This window comes from Salmo salar, chromosome ssa22 (assembly GCF_905237065.1).
Source record: "Salmo salar chromosome ssa22, Ssal_v3.1, whole genome shotgun sequence".
NCBI classification, from domain to species: Eukaryota; Metazoa; Chordata; class Actinopteri; order Salmoniformes; family Salmonidae; genus Salmo; species Salmo salar.
Window position 1 is genome coordinate 26,708,200 of NC_059463.1, and position 24,110 is coordinate 26,732,309.

Here is a 24,110-nt window from a genome sequence, read left to right on the forward strand (position 1 = left end):
TTGCCTTCAGAAAGTATTCCCACCCCTTGACCTTTTCTATGTTTTGTTGTGTTATAGCCTGAATTTAAAATTGATTAAATTGAGATTTGTTGTCACTGGCCTACACACAATACTCCATAATGTCAAAGTGGAATTATGTTTTTCAAAATGTTTTATTAAAAAAAAAGTACATGAAAAGCTGAAATGTCTTGAGTCAATAAGTATTGAACCCCTTTGTTATGGCCAGCCTAAATAAGTTCACGAGTAAAAATGTGCTTAACAAGTCACATAAGTTACATGGACTCACTCTGTGTGCAATAATAGTGTTTAACATGATTTTTGAACGACTACCTTATCTCTGTACCCCACACATACAATTATCTGTAAGGTCCCTCAGTCGAGCAGTGTATTTCAAACACAGATTCAACCACAAAGACCAGGGAGGTTTTCCAATGCCTCATAAAAAAAAAGAAGCAGACCATTGAATATTCCTTTCAGCATGATGAAGTTATTAATTACACTTTAGATGTTAGCGTTTAATGGAAGTGATTGGAGAAAAATGAGGATGGATCAACAACATTGTAGTTACTCCACAATACGAACCTAATTGACAGAGTGCAAAAAAGATAGCCTGTACAGAAAACATGCATCGTGTTTGCAACAAGGCACTAAGGTTATACTGAAGAAAAAAAATACATGACTGAGTACCACTCTTCATATTTTCAAGCACGGTGGTATCTGCATCATGTTATGGATATGCTTGTCATCAGCAAGGACTGGGGAGTTTTTCAGGATAAAAATAAACAAAATGGAGCTAAGCACAGGCAAAGTCCTATTGGAAAACCTGGTCCAGTCTGCTTTCCAATAAACACTGGGAGACAAATTCACCTTTCAGCAGCACAATAACCTAAAACACAGATCTACATTAGATTTGATTAGCAAGACAACATTGAATGTTCCTAAATGGCCTAGTTACAGTTTTGACTAAACCTCTCTGGGACATGTGGGACGCTAGCGTCCACCCACCCGGTACACATTATTAACAGCCAGTGAAATAGCAGGGCGGCAAATTCAAAACAACAAAAATCTAATTTCAAATTTCTCAAACATACAAGTATTATACACCATTTTAAAGATCAGATTCCCCTTAATCCAACCACAGTGTCCGATTTCAAAAAGGCTTTACGGCGAAAGCATAACATTAGATTATGTTAGGACACCGCCTAAACAAGAAAAACCACACAGCCATTTTCCAAGCAAGGAGAGGCGTCACAAAAACCAGAAATACAGCTAAAATTAATCACTAACCTTTGATGATCTTCATCAGATGACACTCCCAGGACTCAATGTTATACAATACATGTATGTTTTGCTTGATAAAGTTCATATTTATATCCATAAACCCCATTTTACATTGGCGCGTGAAAAAGTATTCCCTCCAAAACTTCCGGTGAATGAGCACATCAATTTACAAAAATACTCATCATAAACGTTGATAAAATTTACAACAGTTATTGAAAGAATTATACACTGCTCAAAAAAATAAAGGGAACACTTAAACAACACAATGTAACTCCAAGTCAATCACACTTCTGTGAAATCAAACTGTCCACTTAGGAAGCAACACTGATTGACAATAAATTCCACATGCTGTTGTGCAAATGGAATAGACAACAGGTGGAAATGATAGGCAATAAGCAAGACACCCCCAATAAAGGAGTGGTTCTGCAGGTGGAGACCACAGACCACTTCTCAGTTCCTATGCTTCCTGGCTGATGTTTTGGTCACTTTTGAATGCTGGCGGTGCTTTCACTCTAGTGGTAGCATGAGACGGAGTCTACAACCCACACAAGTGGCTCAGGTAGTGCAGCTCATCCAGGATGGCACATCAATGCGAGCTGTGGCAAGAATGTTTGCTGTGTCTGTCAGCGTAGTGTCCAGAGCATGGAGGCGCTACCAGGAGACAGGCCAGTACATCAGGAGATGTGGAGGAGGCCGTAGGAGGGCAACAACCCAGCAGCAGGACCGCTACCTCCGCCTTTATGCAAGGAGGAGCAGGAGGAGCACTGCCAGAGCCCTGCAAAATGACCTCCAGCAGGCCACAAATGTGCATGTGTCTGCTCAAACGGTCAGAAACAGACTCCATGAGGGTGGTATGAGGGCCCGACGTCCACAGGTGGGGGTTGTGTTTACAGCCCAACACCGTGCAGGATGTTTGGCATTTGCCAGAGAACACCAAGATTGGCAAATTTGCCACTGGCGCCCTGTGCTCTTCACAGATGAAAGCAGGTTCACATTGAGCACGTGACAGACGTGACAGAGTCTGGAGACGCCGTGGATAACTTTCTGCTGCCTGCAGCATCCTCCAGCATGACCGGTTTGGCGGTGGGTCAGTCATGGTGTGGGGTGGCATTTCTTTGGGGGGCCGCACAGCCCTCCATGTGCTCGCCAGAGGTAGCCTGACTGCCATTAGGTACCGAGATGAGATCCTCAGACCCCTTGTGAGACCATATGCTGGTGCGGTTGGCCCTGGGTTCCTCCTAATGCAAGACAATGCTAGACCTCATGTGGCTGGAGTGTGTCAGCAGTTCCTGCAAGAGGAAGGCATTGATGCTATGGACTGGCCCGCCCGTTCCCCAGACCTGAATCCAATTGAGCACATCTGGGACATCATGTCTCGCTCCATCTACCAACACCACGTTGCACCACAGACTGTCCAGGAGTTGGCGGATGCTTTAGTCCAGGTCTGGGAGAAGATCCCTCAGGAGACCATCCTCCACCTCATCAGGAGCATGCCCAGGCATTGTAGGGAGGTCATACAGGCACGTGGAGGCCACACACACTACTGGGCCTCATTTTGACTTGTTTTAAGGACATTACATCAAAGTTGGATCAGCCTGTTGTGTGGTTTTCCACTTTAATTTTGAGTGTGACTCCAAATACAGACCACCATGGGTTGATAAATTGCATTTCCATTGATTTATTTTTTTGTGATTTTGTTGTCAGCACATTCAACTATGTAAAGAAAAAAAGTATTTAATAAGATTATTTCTTTCATTCAGATCTAGGATGTGTTGTTTAAGTGTTCCCTTTATTTTTTTGAGCAGTGTAGATACACTTCTCCTTAATGCAACCGCTGTGTCAGATTTTAAAATAGCTTTACGGCGAAAGCAGATTTTTCAATATTCTGAGTACAGAGCTCAGCCATCAAAGCAAGCTATACAGTTACCCGCCAAGTTCTGGAGTCAACTAAACTCAGAATTAGTATTATAAATCTTCACTTACCTCTGCTGGTCTTCGTCGGAATGCTCTCCCAGGACTCCCACTTCCACAAGAAATGTTCGTTTTGTTCGATAAACTCAATTTTTATGTCCAAATACCTCTGTTTTGTTCGCGCGTTCAGATCACTAATCCAAAGGCATAACGCGAGAGCGCAAAACCAGAGACGAAAAGTCAAATGGTTCCATTACCGCTCATAGAAACATGTCAAACGATGTTTACAATCAATCCTTAGGGTCTTTTTAACATAAATCTTCGATAATATTCCAACCGGACAATAGCGTATTCATTACAGAGGAAAAAGAAGGAACGGCGTGCGCGTGCCTGCGCAGTAAACAACTTGTTGGTCCCAGGCTTGAGTCAGCTCCTATTCTCTGCCCAGCAACAGTAGAAGCATAGAACAAGGTTCTAAAGACTGTTGACATCTAGTGGAAGCCTTAGGAAGTGCAAAATGACCCCACAGACACTGTAGTTTGAATAGGGATTAGATAGAAAAACTACAAGTCACTTCCTGGTTGGATTTTTTTCTCAGGTTTTTGCCTGCCATATGAGTTCTGTTATACTCACATACATCATTCAAACAGTTTTAGAAACTTCAGAGTGTTTTCTATCCAAATCTACTAATAATAATATGCATATCCTACCTTCTGGGCCCGAGTAGCAGGCAGTTTAATTTGGGCATGTTATTCATCTGAATACTGCCCCCTGTCACCAAGATTAAATCTGCTTGAAAATCTTTTGCAAGACTTAAATGTCTGTCTAACAATGATCAACAACCAACTTAACAGAGCTTTAAGAATAAAAATAAAAAAAGTTATTTTTTATTTAACCTTTTATTTAACTAGGCAAGTCAGTTAAGAACAAATTGTTATTTACAATGATGGCCTACCCCGGCCAAACCCTCCCCTAACCCGGACGAAACTGGGCCAATTGTGCACCACCCTATGGGACTCCCAGTCACGGCCGGTTGTGATACAGCCCGGGATCCAACCAGGGTGTGTAGTGATGCCTCTAGCACTGAGATGCAGTGCCTTAGACCGCTGCGCCACTCGGGAGCCTCCTTATATTAAATATTGCACAACCCACAAAGACTCAAAGCTGTAAACACTGCCGAAGGTGTTTTTAAAATGTAATTACTCTGGGGTGAATACTTATCAAATTAAGATATTAGTTTTAGGTTTTTCATAAATGATATAATTTTTTAAAGAATTATTCTTTACATTTACGTCATTTAGCAGACGCTCTTATCCAGAGCGACTTTACAATAGTACATCTTCTTCCACTTTGACATTAGAGTATTTTGTGTAGATTGTTGACAAAAAATGACAATTCAATCAATTTTAATACCACTTTGTAACATAACAAAATGTGTAAGGCACTGTATATATGTGTCTTTATTTACTTTTTGGGAGGGGACTAACTCAATATGCTTTAAAATGTCTAAAACCAATTTGAAACTGTATAGAAATGATAATGGACCTACATTCATACAGTTTCTTGACTGTAAAGCTAGACAGTCAGGGAGCATCAGAAATTAATTATTTTTTTGTGCAAATTTTAACATTGAGGAAATATAACCAATTTTCAGTGTGGTCCTCCGGACCTCGTTGAAGACCGAATGCAGTCCCCCGGGCAAAATGAGTTTGACACCCTTGGGCTAGACTGAAGCAGATATGTATTTTTACCTAGAATTCCACAGACCATGTCCCCAATGAAATGCTTTCCAAAAAGGAGGGTTGGTTGGGGCCCATTGGTGGGATGTGACATGGCTTAGATTACTCAGTGGTTCATCATAAACACTCAATCCTCTCATACACTATGAAATCAAATAAGTAACGAGCTGACATCAAGTGATCGCTGTGGACTTTTAATGTCAATCGCCCCCCCCCAAAAAAAAACCTTTGTCAATTTGGCTCCTCTGTTTTGTTTGTCTTGTTGCTATGTACTGTGTAAATTGCTTGAGCAACGACCAGACGTCCATTTCATATGGTATTGTGGTCAGTAACCTTCTCAGTCAAACCCCCTTTTCCCTGTTCTTGCCCTTCAATGTGTTGTGCAGTCAGCATGATGGTAGTACAGATAATGTTTTCTAAACGTTGTTTGGATGTTATTGATTTTGTTCCCTTCTGACAGTGATTGTGAAGCTTTCATCTCCCCGTTTTATTTAACAGTGGACTATCCCATGCATCTACTGCAGAACCTTCACTCCGCCCCTATGAAAAGGCCCAGTGGTACCTTCCGACAGGTAGTGATTTTCATCCATATTATACTGGGCATATACCTATACTATAGCATACCCTTATTATACTATATTACATACTGGTCCTTTGTAACTCAGTTGGTAGAACATGGCGCTTGTAACGCCAGGGTAGTGGGTTCGATTCCCGGGACCACCCATACGTAAAATTAATGCACACATGACTGTAAGTCACTTTGGATAAAAGCATCTGTTAAATATTATTATATCACTATACATTATACTGTACACATTACACTACATACTATACTGTACACATTATACAATACTGTACACATTACACTACATACTATAATGTACACATTATACTATACTGTACACATTACACTATATACTATACTGTACACATACGATACTGTACACATTACACTATACTGTACACATTATACTATACTGTACACATTACACTAAACTGTACACTGTACACATTACACTACACTGTATACTGTACACATTACACTACACTGTACACTATACTGTACACTGTATACTACACTGTACACATTACACTACACTGTATACTGTACAAATTACATGACACTGTATACTATACACTGTATACTGTACACATTACACGATACTGCACACTGTTTACTGTACAGTTTACATTACATACTATACTGTACACATTATACTATACTGTACATATTACACTACACTGTATACTATACTGTACACTGTATACTATACTGTACACATTACACTACACTGTATACTATACTGTACACATTACACTACACTGTATACTATACTGTACACATTACACTATACTGTATGCTATACTGTGCACTGTATACTGTACACATTACACTACACTGTATACTGCACACTTTTTACTGTACAGTACACATTACATTACATACTATACTGTACACATTACACTACACTGTATACTATACTGTACACATACTATACTGTACACATTACACTACATGGTATACTATACTGTACACATTACACGACACTGTATACTGTACACATTACACTAAACTGTATACTATACTGTACACTGTATACTATACGGTACACATTACACTACACTGTATACTATACTGTACACATTACACTACACTGTATACTATACTGTACACATTACACTATACTGTATGCTATACTGTGCACTGTATACTGTACACATTACACTACACTGTATACTGCACACTTTTTACTGTACAGTACACATTACATTACATACTATACTGTACACATTACACTACACTGTATACTATACTGTACACATACTATACTGTACACATTACACTACATGGTATACTATACTGTACACATTACACGACACTGTATACTGTACACATTACACTAAACTGTATACTATACTGTACACTGTATACTATACTGTACACTGTATACTATACTGTACACTGTATACTATACGGTACACATTACACTACACTGTATACTATACTGTACACATACTGTACACATTACACTACACTGTATACTATACTGTACACATTACACGACACTGTATACTGCACACATTACACTACACTGTATACTGTACACATTACACTACACTGTATACTGTACACATTACACTACACCATTACACTACACTGTATACTATACTATACTGTACACTGTATACTATACTGTACACATTACACAACACTGTATACTGCACACTGTTTATTGTACAGTACACATTACATTACATACTATACTGTAGACATAATACTATACTGTACACATTACACTACACTGTATACTATACTGTACACATTACACGACACTATACTGTACACATTACACTAAACTGTACACTGTACACATTACACTACACTGTATACTGTACACATTACACTACACTGTATACTGTACACATTACACTACACTGTATACTATACTGTACACTGTATACTACACATTACACTACACTGTATACTGTACACATTACACGACACTGTATACTATACTGTACACTGTATACTATACTGTACACATTACACGACACAGTATACTGCACACTGTATACTATACAGTACACATTACACTACATACTATACTGTACACTAGAGGTCGACCGAGTATGATTTTTCGATACCGATTATTGGAGGACCAAAAAAGCCGCTACCGATTTTAATCGGCCGATTATGATTTTTTTAAAATATATATATGTATGTGTGTGTATATATATATATATATATATATATATATATATATATATATATATATATATATATATATACATATATACACACATATATATATATACACATATACATACACACACACACACACACACACACACACACACACAAGCTCTGAAGTGACAACGATACTTAGGAGACAAATACTCTCAACTGTTTGAATAATAAAAATAGAGTTTAAGTTACCTGTGATGAATGCTGAAAACAAAAACTGTAATTTCTATATGCAGGAAATCCTATTTTAATAATGGGCATGGTAAGAATTGACTACCAAAGTGCGAGTCATAATTCCCATGACACCTTCTAGCAAAATCTGAAAAGCGGTTCCTTCATTTATTCCATAGGATATTTTTAGATTAACTTAAAATAAGGTCTGTGTTTGGTTTTAGGCTTACACCACTTTGCCAATTTTATAACTGTGTAGATATCCATAGGATATAACTCTGATCAATATAAGCGAAGATAATATTTTTTGTAGAGTGGATTTATGAAAATATGTTGACAAACGTTACCTAGTGAGATTTACACGGGTATCAAAACGCCGAGGCGGTTTAAGCACAAAACACAGACCTTATTTGAAGAAGATCAAGACATTCTCTATGGAAGACATGAACGGTAAAATAACGAAGGAACCCCTTTCAAGTTCAGCCGCAAGTTATTACAGGAATTATGACGTGTCGACTATTTATCTCTAAACCATATACCTTTGACTATTACGAGCCTGCTGCTGCCTACCACCGCTCAGTCAGACTGCTCTATCAAATATCAAATCATAGACTTACCTATAATATAATAAACCTTAGGTCATTAATATGGTCAAATCCGGAAACTATCATCTCAAAAACATTATTCTTTCAGTGACATACGGAACCGTTCCGTATTTTATCTAACGGGTGGCATCCATAAGTCTAAATATTCCTGTTACATCGCACAACCTACAATGTTATTTCATAGTTCCGTAAAGTTCTGGCAAATTAGTTCGCAACGAGCCAGATTCTGTATACCCTGATTCTGCGTGCAACGAACGCAAGAGAACTGACACAATTTCACCTGGTTAATAATGCCTGCTAACCTGGATTTCTTTTAGCTAAATATGCAGGTTTAAAAATATATACTTCTGTGTATTGATTTTAAAAAAGGCATCGATGTTTATGGTTAGGTACAGTCGTGCAACGATTGTGCTTTTTTTTCGCAAATGCGCTTTTGTTAAATCATCCCCGTTTGGCGAAGTCTTCTGTCTTTGTTAGGAAGAAATAAGTCTTCACAGGTCGCAACAAGCCAGGCGGCCCAAACTGCTGCATATACCCTGACTCTGTTTGCAAGAGAAGTGACACATTTTCCCTAGTTAAAAGAAATTCATGTTAGCAGGCAATATTAACTAAATATGCAGGTTTAAAAAATATATACTTGTGTATTGATTTTAAGAAAGACATTGATGTTTATGGTTAGGTACATGTCGGAGCAAAGACAGTCCTTTTTCGCGAATGCGCACCACATCGATTATATGCAAAGCAGGACAGGCTAGATAAACTAGTAATATCATCAACCATGTGTAGTTTAGTGTTTATGATTGATTGATTGTTTTTTTATAAGATAAGTTTAATGCTAGCTAGCAACTTACCTTGGCAACGTAAAGCAGGTGGTTAGAGCGTTGGGCTAGTTAACGTAAGGTTGCATCCCCAGGCTGACAAGGTAAAAATGTGTTGTTCTGCCCCTGAACAAGGCAGTTAACCCACCGTTCCTAGGCCATCATTGAAAATAAGAATGTGTTCTTTAACTGACTTGCCTAGTTAAATAAAGGTTTAAAATAATAATAAAAATATGTTTTTTAAATAAATCGGCAAATCGGTGGCCAAAAATACCGATTACCGATTGTTATGAAAACTTGAAATCGGCCCTAATTAATCGGCCATTCCGATTAATCGGTCGACCTCTACTGTACACATTATACTATACTGTACACATTACACTACACTGTATACTATACTGTTCACATTATACTATACTGTACACATTACATGACACTGTATACTGTACACATTACACTACCCTGTATACTGTACACAGTACACTACACTGTATACTATACTGTATACTATACTGTACACATTACACTACACTGTATACTGTACACATTACACTACACTGTATACTATACTGTACACATTACACTACACTGTATACTATACTGTACACATTACACAACACTGTATACTGCACACTGTATACTATACTGTACACATTACACGACACTGTATACTGCACACTGTATACTATACAGTACACATTACACTACATACTATACTGTACACATTATACTATACTGTACACATTACACTACACTGTATACTATACTGTTCACATTACATGACACTGTACACATTACACTAAACTGTATTCTATACACTGTATACTATACTGTACACATTACACGACACTGTACACTATACAGTACACATTACACTATATACTTTACTGTACACATTACACTACACTGTACGCTATACTGTACACATTACACTATACTGTACACATTAGACTATACTGTACACATTACACTATACTGTACACATTACACTACATTGTATACTATACTGTACACCAGCCTTTCTTAAAGTATGGGTCTTTGGGTCGCGGACTTGTTAATGGTGGGTCGCGACGTGTCAGAGTAAATTGATAATTATTTCATTAATTACTGGAATTGATTTGGCCAAGTGCACCTGCGCTCTCTGTTCAGTGCGCTCTCTGCTTAGCAGCGGTCTCTGCTCAGTTCGGCAGCTTCGCGAGTGTGAGAGGGAGATGCCCGTGTGGTTCGCTGTTTACCGGATCTTTTTTCTGCAGTTTTCTTGAAGATTATTCTGCAACACACACGATGCAGTCGTTCAAGCCACTGACTTGTTATTCCCACTTGCCATCACTCACCGCTGTCATGAAATGGACTCGTGCTAGCCACAAGTTCTGACTGAGCTCAATTGTCATGAAACGCATATACAGCGATGAGTTTCTCTCTCTTTCATACAAACTTATATTGTTGGCATTTTATAACAGGTGATGATACGCATAAATAAGGGAGTACTACAGTAACTAACTCTCATAGTAGTAGATGTGAGTATCTTTCATACAATCCCCTGGCCTTGTACACAGCTAATAGCTAACATTAGCCAAAGCAAGCTAGCTACTGTACAGATGGTGAAAAATGATCGTTGAAAAAAACTAGTCTGGGTTGGAACTGTTGCTGTTAATACAATAATAATTGTTATTCTTAACTGGAAAAAACTGTTTGAAGCAAGATGGTTTTTGAGGTAAACACACTCACACAGTTATGGGTTGTTCATCTACAGCAGGAAGCGGTCTCCTGCCTGACTGAGAAAGCAGTAGATGTTCTGGTCCAGTTTGGCACCACATACCTTTGAGAGTCAGGGTTCTCAACTCTGACATACTTATAAAACTGTGGACAGAAACAGTTTCAAGGCTGAGCATGACCTCAGTTTTGTACTGTCACAAACAGAGCCCAGAATAGACATGCTCTCATTAGGAGTGTGTGTGTGTGTGTGTGTGTGTGTGTTGTTTTCTGATCAACATCTGTTTGATGTGATCAATCAGTTTATTCCAGTTCAGAATAAAAAAATATGTATTGTATTTTAACAGCAACAGTTCCAACCTAGACTTTCTTTCAACAATGATTTCTACAGAAAGATGTACATTTTTCATCTGTACTGTTACTTAGGGTTGCACTATCAAAAAGCCTGTGTGTGTGTTCTGTTATTCATCTGTGTGATGTGATCACAATCAGTTCAGAATGAAAATGATTTATTGTATTTTAACAGCAACAGTTCCAACCTAGACATATGTAAGAGTGTTTATAATGGGGGAAAATAAACATGAGTAGATATTTATATGGATATTTCGTTTTTGTCTATATTGTATTTGTTTTAGGCATAAGGGCAATGAAATGTACCGATTTTATTTATGTATAGTTGCATATTTTCTTAAGCTTGGGTCCCATGAAAACACATTATTTCTAATATGGGTCTTAGGCTGAAAAAGTTTCAGAATCCCCGATGTACACTATACACTATACTGTATACTATGCACTACACTATACACTACACTGTACACTATACACCATACTATACAATAAACTGGGTGGTTCAAGCCCTGAATGCTGATTGGCTGACAGCCGTTGTATATCGCGGGTATGACAAAACATTTATTGTTACTGCTCTAATTACGTTGGTAACCAGTTCATCATAGCAATAAGGCACCTTGTGGTATATGGCCGATATACCACAGCTAAGTGCTGTATCCAGGCACTCTGCGTTGCATCGTACATAAGAACAGCCCTTAGCCCTGGTATATTGGTCATATACCACACCCCCTCGGGCCTTATTGCTGAACTATACATTACGCTATACACTATACTATAAGCTATACACTATACAATATACTATACAATCCTGGTCCTGGTGATTTCAAATTTGTCGTGCCCTAGCACTACAAATTGACAACAGACTTTCAGCACGCTTATAGGAATTCATCAAGCACAGCACTTACACAAATTACTGATTGGCTGAGAGAAATTGATGATATAAAGATTGGTGGGGCTTTTTTGTTAGACTTCAGATTGACTTTTGACATTATCGATCATAGTCTGTTGCTGGAAAAACACGTAAGTTATGACTTTACGCCCCCTGCTATATTGTGGATAGAGTTACCGGTCTAACAGAACACAGAGGGTGTTATTTAATGGAAGCCTCTCCAACAAAATCCAGGTAGAATCGGGAATTCTCCAGGGCAGCTGTCTAGGCCCCTTACTTTTTTTTCAATCTTTACTACCGGCTTTGACACATTGGCTTAGAGTAAAGCCAGTGTGTCTATGTATGCGGATGACTCAACACTATACACGTCAGCTGCCACAGCGACTGAAATGACTGCAACACTTAACAAAGAGCTGCAGTTAGTTTCAGAATGGGTGGCAAGGAATAAGTTCAAAAACTAAAAGCATTGAATTTGGGACAAATTGTTCACTAAACCTCACCTAAATCTTGTAATGAATAATGTGGAAATTGTGCAAGTTGAGGAGACTAAACTGCTTTGCATAACCCTTGATTGTAAACTGTCATGGTCAAAACATATTGATACAACAGTAGCTAGGATGGGGAGAGGTTTGTCCATAATAAGGTGCTGCTCTGAATTCTTAACAGCGCTATCAACAAGGCAGGTCCTACAAGCCCTAGTTTTGACGCACCTAGACTACTGTTCAATCGTGTGGTTAGGTGCCACAAAGAAGGACTTAAGACAATTGCAATTGGCTCAGAACAGCTGGCCCTTGGATGTACACAGAGCGCTAACATTAATAATATGCATGTCAATCTCTCCTGGCTCAAAGTGGAGAAGAGATTGACTTCATCACTACTTGTATTTGTGAGAGGTATTGACATGTTGAATGCACTGAGCTGTCTGTTTGAACTAATGGCGCACAGCTCGGACACCCATGCATACCCCACAAGACATGCCACCAGAGGTCTCTTCACAGTCCCCAAGTCCAGAACAGACTATGGGAGGAGCACAGTACTACATAGAGCCATGACAACATTAGATTTAAGAAACAGATAAAAAGACACCTTATGGAACAGCGGGGACTGTGAAGCAACACAAACATAGGCACAGACCCATGCATACAAACACACGATAACATACGCACTATACACACACGTACACATGGATTTTGTGTTGTAGATATGTGATAGTAGAGTAGGGGCCTGAGGGCACACACTTAATGTGTTGTGAATGTATTGTAATGTTTTTAGAAATGTATAACGGCCTTCATTTCACTGGACCCCAGGAAGAAGGCAGCAGTTAATGGGGATCCATAATAAATACAAATACTACACACCTGATTCAAATCATCAACTCATCAAGCTTTGATGATTTGACTCAGGTGTGTAGTGCTAGGGCAAAAAAAGTGTGCACCCCTTTGGGTCCCCAGGACCAGGATTGAGAACCACTGCACTATACTATACACTACACTATACTCAAGCAATAAGGCACGAGGAGGTGTGGTATATGGCTAATATACCACGGCTAAGGACTGTTATATTGCACGACGCAACGCAGAGTGCCTGGATACAGAACTTAGCCGTGATATATTAGCCATATACCACAAACCCCCGAGGTGCCTTATTGCTATTATAAACAGGTTACCAATGTAATTAGCAGTGAAAATAAATGTTTTGTCATACCCGTGGAATATGGTCTGATATACCACAGTCAGTCAGCATTCAGGGCTCGAACCACCCAGTTTATAATATACTATACCAGGGTTATTTGACTCTTACCCTATGAGATCCGGAGCCTGCTGGTTTTCTGTTCTACCTGATAATTAATTGCACCCACCTGGTGTCCCAGGTCTAAATCAGTCCCTGATTAGAGGGGAACAATGAAAAAATGCACTGGAACTGGCTATACTATACTAAATACTATACTTTACAGTAACACCTATGTCCAGATTCACGCTTTGCACCTGTTCTTTTGCCGAGGGAATACAATATAAAAGGAAAGCAAATGATGTTAATGTTTCTATAAAGACAGTTCCATGTCTGTCTTTTCTGTATTTTATTCCCCTCTGAAAATAACAGCTGCAAATATTGCACAGGTGCAAGCCTTATTTTAGCATGGATATACTTGTATTTTTGTGCAAATGTCATGTTAGTGGCTGAAGCCTGAACTATGTATGGCCCTAAAGGGTTCATCATACTGTAGTCCAAAACGTGTACGCGTACACACAGCAGTGTTCTAGAATATTGGACCGTTGGCTTTCATACTTTTCGAATTCTCAACTCGGCTCAAGCAATTTCTCCAACTAATACGTCTCAGCTTCCGTGGACTATGATTTATGCTTAAGAAGCTAGCTCTGTTAAGACTACAGATACAGGTTAGATCTCTTCGAAAACACTGTCAAAACAATGCACTCCAAATTACCAATGGATGTTTCTGGTACGCTACACCCCATTCACAATTGTGTTCACAATGCATGCTCTTTCTGCACAGTTGGTTCTCAAGTGGAAAAGGGCATCACATAAATAACTAAACAAAAGAAAGAGGACAGAGAGAAAGAACAGGCAACAGAAATATTAGATGAAAGAAACACTACAGAGGTGTGCGATGCCATACCTCGGTGTGTGTTTGTTTGTTATATTGACATGGATGAGAACTGTACGTTGTGTGTGTATTTTTATATTTACTCAGTGTATAAATATAAGCAGTGTATTGTGTTTCTGTGTTGTGCTGACACACCCCTGATGGTCTAGTCTTTTGTATATTTTCCCCTTAGGAAGCCAGCCAGCCTCTGAACCTGACCTCCAAGCCCAAGGGGATGGACATTGGGAACATCCCCAGCCCGCAGGCCTTTGAGCTGGGCACGTTGACACTGCAGGGGGGGTACAGACCCAGAGACCACCATAGAGACAGCCCTTCACGACCTGCACTTAACCTGGGTCAGTCTGTACACACACACACACATTAATGCTACACACACACAGCACCTACATACTAGAGGTCGACCGATTATGATTTTTCAACGCCGATACCGATTATTGGAGGACCCAAAAAAAACGGTACCGATTTAATCGGACGATACATTTTTTTATTTGTAATAATGACAATTACAACACTACTGAATGAACACGTTTATTTTAACTTAATATAATACATCAATAAAATCTATTTAGTCTCAAATAAATAATGAAACCTGTTCAATTTGGTTTAAATAATGCAAAAACAAAGTGTTGGAGAAGAAAGTAAAAGTGCAATATGTGCCATGTAAAAAAGCTAACGTTTAAGTTCCTTGCTCAGAACATGAGAACATATGAAAGCTGGTGGTTCCTTTTAACATGAGTCTTCAATATTCCCAGGTAAGAAGTTTTAGGTTGTAGTTATTATAGGACTATTTCTCTCTATACGATTTGTATTTCATATACCTTTGACTATTGGATGTTCTTATAGGCACTATAGTATTGCCAGTGTAACAGTATAGCTTCCGTCCCTCTCCTCGTCCCTACCTGGGCTTGAACCAGGGACACATCGACAACAGCCACCCTCGAAGCATCGTTACCCATCATTCCACAAAAGCCGCGGCCCTTGCAGAGCAAGGGGAACAACTACTTCAAGGTCTCAGAGCGAGGGACGTCACCGATTGAAATACTATTAGCGCACACCCCGCTAACTAGCTAGCCATTTCACATCGGTTACACCAGCCTAATCTCGGGAGTTGATAGGCTTGAAGTCATGAACAGCTCAATGCTTGAAGCACAGCGAAGAGCTGCTGGCAAATGCAGGAAAGTGCTGTTTGAATGAATGCTTACCAGCCTGCTGCAGCCTACCACCGCTCAGTCAGACATCAAATCATAGACTTAATTATAACATAATAACACACAGAAATAGGAGCCTTAGGTCATTAATATGGTCAAATCCGGAAACTATCATTTTGAAAACAAAACGTTTATTCTTTCAGTGAAATATGGAACCGTTCCGTATTTTATCTAACGGGTGGCATCCCTAAGTCTAAATATTGCTGTTACATTGCACAACCTTCAATGTTATGTCATAATTATGTACAATTCTGGCAAATGAATTACGGTCTTTGTTAGGAAGAAATTGTCTTCACACAGTTCGCAACGAGCCAGGCGGCCCAAACTGCTGCATGCAGGTTTAAAAATATATACTTGTGTATTGATTTTAAAGAAAGGCATTGATGTTTATGGTTAGGTACATTGGTGCAACGACAGTGCTTTTTTCGCGAATGTGCTTGTTAAATCATCACCCGTTTGGCGAAGTAGGCAGTGATTTGATGAGAAATTAACAGGCACCGCATCGATTATATGCAACGCAGGACAAGCTAGATAAACGTGTAATATCATCAACCATGTGTAGTTAACAAGTGATTATGTTAAGATTGATTGTTTTTTATAAGATACATTTAATGCTAGCTAGCAACTTACCTTGGCTTCTTGCTGCACTCGCGTAACAGGTAGTCAGTCTGCCACGCAGTCTCCTCGTGGAGTGCAATGTAATCGGCCACAATCGGTGTCCCAAAAAACGCAGATTACCGATTATTATGAAAACTTGAAATCGGCCCTAATTAATCGGCCATTCCGATTAATCGGTCGACCTCTATTACATACCTCCTTCCACTCATGACATTCTTTACCTTCAGGCATGTCAACACTGTGTGTGTGAGAGAGCTTGTTCCCCTTTTGACTTTAGGACTTATGTTCTATCAGCGAGTAAGTCACTCTCCCTCTGAAACAATAAGTGTACTCTGTTGTCTTGACATTTGCAACACTTTGTCGGTGCCCTGCACATCTGAGCATCTAATGACGATTTGTACCTCCTTTTCTTCCCCCTCTCTCTCTCCTCCTCCTCTCTCTCTGCAGGATTTCTGGGAGAGGGGGATGTGGTGACCCAGGCCATCCATGATGCCCAGCAGCTGCTGCGGAGTCATGGGCCGGGCGGAAGAGAGCGGGAGCGAGAGAGAGAGAGCACTGCCAGGATGGTAAGCCATTGTCCAAAGACACACAGACACACACACTCTCAGACCACTGTCCTTGTCGGTCTCTCTTTATGGAGGAGTGTGTAGCCTCCTCTAAACACCCATCACACAGACTGGCAGGCTAAGGGCTGGTACTGGGTTCAGGGCCAGGTTTAGGGTTACAGGGAGCTGTGGTCTCACAGTGGCTGTTATAGACTGGAGAATGTCTCAGCTACACATACACACACACACACTGAGAATGTCTCAGCCATGTCCTCCAGCAGGAACAACAGCTGCTGTAAACTCACAACAGTGCTCTTAGAACACCATGGTGATGACTCACCTTTCTCCTTTGTCCACTGTAACACACCACCCCTCCTCTCCCCCTTCTCTCTCTCTGCCTTCTCTCTTTCCTCCACCCCTCTTCCTCCTCTCCTTTCCAGACACATAGAAAAACAGAGTTCGGCCAAGTGTGTTTTAAATGTAGACTTTTCATGGACTCCACAATGGCACCAAAAGCTCCAAGACGAGTCCATTTTTCAGCAGTAACAATGTCATTGTTGTGGAGCATATGGTGCCATCATATGGGAGAGTTCTTGTCACCCAAATTTCTTGGACCCCTCCTCTCCTTCCCTCCTCAGGGCTATGAACACAATTCTCTCCTCCTCATCCCTCTATTTCCTTTTTTATTTTATAAAAAAAAAAGGTTTTATTGAACATCCAAAACATACAATATACTTGCAGTGAAGCCGCTCATTAACTACATCATACCAGTCATCCAACAGATTCCCATTCAGAGCGACACACAGAAGCATCCAGGGTCAATGCCCTGCTCAAGGGCACGTTGACATATCTCCCAACAGGCCAAAAAACGTGAGCTGTCCCTCAACCACTCAGTGTCATTCAAACATACTTTTTATTATGTTTAAAAAAATGTTTTTTTTTTACTTTTATCTTTGACCATCATTCTATCTCCCGCACAGCAACTCCACTCCAATTCCACATCCCAACCCTCATCTTCCCTCAGCCCATCCTATCTATCTCAGCTGGCCACCCACTTCGGGTTTCTACGAAACACATATCTTTCAACTATGCTGTGATTTTTAACGTACAATTTCAATCTATCTAATCGAACAGAATCCACAGATTGCGAGTTGAAGATAAATACTTTTACTAAGAGTATTAGTAATTGACTGACCCGGTCTCTCCAGATCTCCTAACAGTACTATTTCTAGGGTCAATTTTAGATCAATGCTAAGCATTTTCAGCCATTCCTGAACCTGAGACCAGAAACAGGCTACCTGAGGGCAATACCAAAATAAATGGTCTATTGATTCTGTATCCTCATAAAAATCTGCAGAGCTTCGATGATTTTATGCCCCAAATATTCAACATTTTGTTGGTGGCAAGAATTCTATATAATAATTTTAGCTGAAAAGCACAAAGTCTTGAATCTTGCGTTGTTTTATATATCAACTCATACACCCTGTACTATGGAATCGGTACATCAAAAATCTCTTCTCAACTATTTTACAATCTGTATGGCACGGTTGTCAACATCCTGGTCCTCAAACGAAACTGGTATACTTTCCTATTTATGCTGTTTTTATTCCTCAGCCAGTTTTGATCCTTTATATTGGGCAGACAGACCAGTTCCCTACCTCTTCCCGCTGCCTCCATTTTTGGGGTACTGCTGTAATCAATTGGTTGTGCTCTTGGATTGAGCAGACCTTCCCGTACAATTCTGATAACTCCATGAAGGACATAACTCTACCATTCCAATTTACAATATCATTTAAGAACAAAATACCTTTTTCAAACATCTTTCCCAGAAATACAGGTATTTTATCAACCAGCACATTTGAGTTCAGCCATAATATTTGTTCTATCTTTTCAGGGGGATGAAATTGTAGCCAGTCCTCCAATGCTTGTTTGAAAAAGAGAGATACTTTGAAAAAAGTATAATTTTCAATTAATCGAAAATGAGACCTGGCAATCTGCACAAAGGCAAAAAGGCAATTTTTACCCAATCAATGAGCTTTTCTTAGTAATCTACTTGAGAACCATTTTTAGGGTTCAAGTAAAACTTTTGAATAAGTGAAGCTTTTAGAGAGAGGTTTAGTGCTTTTATATTTAATAATCTCAACCCACCCAATTCATATTCATTATATAGATAGGTATGTTTTATTTTGTCTGTTTTGGAGTCCCAGATAAAGCAAAATATATTTTGCTCATATGATTTGAAAAACAAGTCATCAGGAGTACGCAGCGCCATAAGTAAGTGAGTAAACTGAGATATGACTAAGGAGTTAATCAGGGCAATTTTTCCATAAATAGACAGGTATTTACCTCTCCATGGTTGCAGGACCATGTCTATTTTGACGAGTTTTCTTTTGAAATTCATTATGGAGAGCTTATTTATATCTTTTGTGATATGAATACCAAGTATGTCTACTTCACCATCAGCCCATTTTATAGGTAAACTGCAGGGTAATGTGGAAGTTGCATTTTTTTAAAGATCTAATACGTAATATTATACACTAGGTTTTAGTCCAGAGAGTGCAGAAAAGTTATCTAGATCTCTAATGAGACATTGCAGGGATCTAGCTTGCGGACTTAATATAAAACTTGAGTCATCGGCATACATGGACACCTTTTGTTTTTAAGTCTTAGATTTCTAATCCTCTAATGTCGTTATTGGATCTGATTTTAATAGCTAGCATTTCGATGGCCATAATGAATATATATGACGACAGCGTTTAACTCCTCTTGACAATTCAAAACTCTCTGAGAAGTAGCCGTTATTTACTAATTTACACCTGGGGTTGCCATACATAATTTTTTTACCCATTTTATAAGAAAATTACCGAAATGGAAAAAATCCAGGCATTTATAAATAAAATCCAGTCGTACTTTATCAAATGCCTTTTCAAAATCCACTATAAATACCAGGCCTGGCTTCTTAGATGTTTCATGATGTTCTATTATTTCTAGGGCCTTCCCTGTGGCTCAGTTGGTAGAGCATGGTGTTTGCAACGCCAGCATGGTGTGTGCAACGCCAGGGTTGTGGGTTCGACTCCCACGGGGGGCCAATACAAAAAAAAATAACAAAAAAAAAAAACATGCACGAAATGAAATGTATGCATTCACTACTGTAAGTCGCTCTGGATAAGAATGTAAATGTAAAAAATGTGTTCTAAAACTTGTAGTCCTGTGTGGCTCAGTTGGTAGAGCATGGTGTTTGCAACGCCAGGGTTGTGGGTTCGATTCCCACGGGGGACCAGTACGGGGGAAAAAAAGTATGAAATGTATGCATTCACTACTGTAAGTTGCTCTGGATAAGAGCGTCTGCTAAATGACAAAAATGTAAAATGTAAATGTAGTGTGTATATATATATAGTATGATATACCTCTGCCGGTATGCCACCAAGCCCTGGGATTTTTCCAGACTGAAAGGATTTAATAGCCTCAAAGTTATTCATCTGTAATTTGGCCTTCGAACAGACCTTTCTGTACATTTTGTTAATTTTCCATTTTTACAAAAAATTATTTGGAAAGAATTCCTTACCGTAATCTTCATTCAGTGGGAGAGGATGAGACGGAAAAGAGAACATCAGCCTAAAATAATTAGCTTCCTCTTTTAAAATATCATTCGGAGAATCATAGATGAGTCCGACTTCAGTAACGAGTTTCTGCAAATTATTTTTGTTAGCGTTCCTGTACTGGAGATTCAGGAAGAATTTTGTACATTTTTCTCCATATTCCATCCAGTTTGCTTTATTTTTGCAATAGATTACATTAGATCGTTATTGAATAAGTTCCTCAAGTTGTTTTAGTTTTTTCCTCTAACTTATTTTGTATCTCTGTAGTATCGTTTTTATTGCCATCTACCTGTACTATTAGTTCATGGATTTCCCTTGTTAGTCTTGTCTCTTTAGCCAGAAACTGCTTTTTTATTATTGATGAATATTGAATTGAATGACCTCTGAAGGTACATTTAAAGGTATCCCAAACAATAAGGGGATATGCTGAACCTATATTATACTGGAAAAATTCTGTTATAAATTCTTTTGTCTTTAGTTAAAAATAAGTAAAACTTTGATTAAATTTCCAATATCCCCGTCCACGTGGAAAATCTATAAGAGCTATGTGAATGCCAATTAGATGGTGATCCGATTTTTAACCTTTGATGCAAGAGAGAAAGAGACAAGAAAGTAGTCAAGATGACTAGATTGATTAAGTCTCCTCCATGTATATCTCACTAGGTCGGTGTTTTTAGTCTCCAAATATCCACTATTTCTAATGTGTCCATAATATTTGTGATTTCCTTAAGGGTACGGTGACGATAGTTTGTAGAGTGATTACCTTTACGGTCCATTGAGGTACTTAACACTGTGTTATAGTCTCCTACCTCTTATTTCCTGCCTTTGCATTTACAGACCTGTCTTTAAAGGTCAAGAACAGTCATTCTGATTCCCATGTAAAATAGCCTTTTGAGAAACTAAAATAAATTAAAAATCATGGCTAACTACCAGGACGTTTGAAAAGAAAAGTGGGCGTGGAGCACATATTCATAAGCTCGCCTTGACTGACAGTTCTTTGAAACACCTATGTCAAGCAACTTGGATTTTTAATACATCGTTTTGGCATGTCTCTTGTGATACGGTTCACAGCAGCACTGACAGATGTGTTGATATGACAACTGTGCCAGAAGTTTTGAACGACCATTTCCGTCTTTGGTTTCATGCTGGCTGAAGACCTAGCTAACCAGTAACTACCCAACATATGTTTCCCTTTCATCTGTATCTGATAAGTATCTTTGCCATAGGTGAATAGGGTAAAGTTTTAATTATATTTGCTGACACCCTACAGTCAAAAATTTGGCACCAATATAGTAGCAATTTAGCTACAGTTGAAGTCGGAAGTTTACATAAACTTAGGTTGGAGTCATTAAAACTTGTTTTTCAACCACTCCACAAATTTCTTGTTAACAAACTATAGTTTTGGCAAGTCGGTTAGGACATCTACTTTGTACATGACACAAGTCATTTTTCCAACAATTGTTTACACAGATTATTTCACTTATAATTCACTGTATCACGATTCCAGTGGGTCAGAAGTTTACATACACTAAGTTGACTGTGCCTTTTAAACAGCTTGGAAAATTCCAGAAAATGATGTCATGGCTTTAGAAGCTTCTGATAGGCTAATTGACATCATTTGAGTCAATTGGAGGTGTACCTGTGGATGTATTTCAAGGCCTACCTTCAAACTCAGTGCCTCTGCTTGACATCGTGGGAAAATCAAAATAAATCAGCCAAGACTTATAAATAAATTGTAGACCTCCACAAGTCTGGTTCATCCTTGGGAGCAATTTCGAAATGCCTGAAGGTACCACGTTCATCTGTACAAACAATAGTACGCAAGTATAAACACCATAGGACCACACAGCCGTCATACCGATCAGGAAGAAGACGCGTTCTGTCTCCTAAAGATGAACGTACTTTGGTGCAAATCAATCCCAGAACAACAGCAAGGAACCTTGTGAAGATGCTGGAGGAAACAGGTACAAGCATATCTATATCCACAGTAAAAGGAGTCCTATATCGACACAATCTAAAAGGCCGTTTGGCAAGGAAGAAGCCACTGCTCCAAAACCGCCATAAAAAAGCCAGACTACAGTTTGCAACTGCACATAGGGACATAGATCGTACTTTTTGGAGAAATGTCCTATGGTCTGATGAAACAAAAATAGAACTGTTTGGCCATAATGACCATCGTTATGTTTGGAGGAAAAAGGGGGGGCTTGCAAGCCAAAGAACACCATCCCAACCGTGAAGCACGGGGGTGGCAGCATCATGTTGTGGGGTTGATTTGCTGCAGGAGGGACTGGTACACTTCACAAAATAGATGGCAACATGAGGCAGGAAAATTATTTGGATATATTGAAGCAACATCTCAAGACATCAGTCAGGAAGTTAAAGCTTGGTCGCAAATGGCTCTTCCAACTGGACAAGCATACTTCCAAAGCTGTGGCAAAATGGCTTAAGGACAATAAAGTCAAGGTATTAGAGTGGCCACAAAGCCCTGACCTCAATCCTATCGAAAATGTGTGGGCAGAACTGAAAAAGTGTGTGCGAGCAAGGAGGCCTACAAACCTGACTCAGTTACACCAGCTCTGTCAGGAGGAATGGGCCGAAATTCACCCAACTTATTGTGGGATGCTTGTGGAAGGCTTACCGAAACGTTTGACCCAAGCTAAACAATTTAAAGGCAATGCTACCAAGTACTAATTAAGTGTATATAAACCTCTGACCCACTGGGAATGTGATGAAAGAAATAAAAGCTGAAATAAATCATTCTCTCTACTATTATTCTGACATTCCTAAAATAAAGTGGTGATCCTAACTGACCTAAGACAGGGAATTCTTACTAGGATTAAATGTCAGGAGTTGTGAAAAACTGAGTTTAAATGTATTTGGCTAAGGTGTATGTAAACTTCCAACTTCAACTGTATATAAACCACCCCTCTCTGCAAACACGCCTTCTCCGATGTTGGTTACAAGGCTGCACTTCTTTAAATTAGGAAAGAGAATATCATGTTACCATTGGTGTATTAAAATGAGAGTTAGGGTGATGTTTTTTTATTTTATTTAACTAGGCAAGTCAGTTAAGAACAAATTTACAATGACGGCCTACCAAAAGGCCTGCTGCACGGACAGGGGCTGGGATTAAAAGTAAAATATACATTTAGGACAAAACAAACATCACGACAAGAGAGACAACGCAACACTACATAAAGAGTGATGTTACCCTATCCCCTTAATAATCCCGCCTTCTAAAGCCAAGTGTTTGACATGGGGGAGGGGACCAGTAACGTTATGATCAGACTTTATCA

General features: G+C 39.2%; 1 protein-coding gene across 5 annotated transcripts in view; it reads left to right on the forward strand.

Moving 5' to 3' along the window:
* LOC106583120 (transcription factor SOX-13) overlaps positions 1 to 24,110 on the forward strand; it is a 72,752-nt gene that overhangs the window by 41,249 nt on the left and 7,393 nt on the right. For all 5 annotated transcript variants that reach the window (XM_014166952.2, XM_045705601.1, XM_045705597.1 and 2 more), the window contains 3 exons: positions 5,430 to 5,503; positions 15,017 to 15,179; positions 17,118 to 17,236. In XM_014166952.2, coding sequence (XP_014022427.2) covers positions 5,430 to 5,503; positions 15,017 to 15,179; positions 17,118 to 17,236 — 356 coding nt within the window. The remainder of the gene's footprint in view (positions 1 to 5,429; positions 5,504 to 15,016; positions 15,180 to 17,117; positions 17,237 to 24,110) is intronic.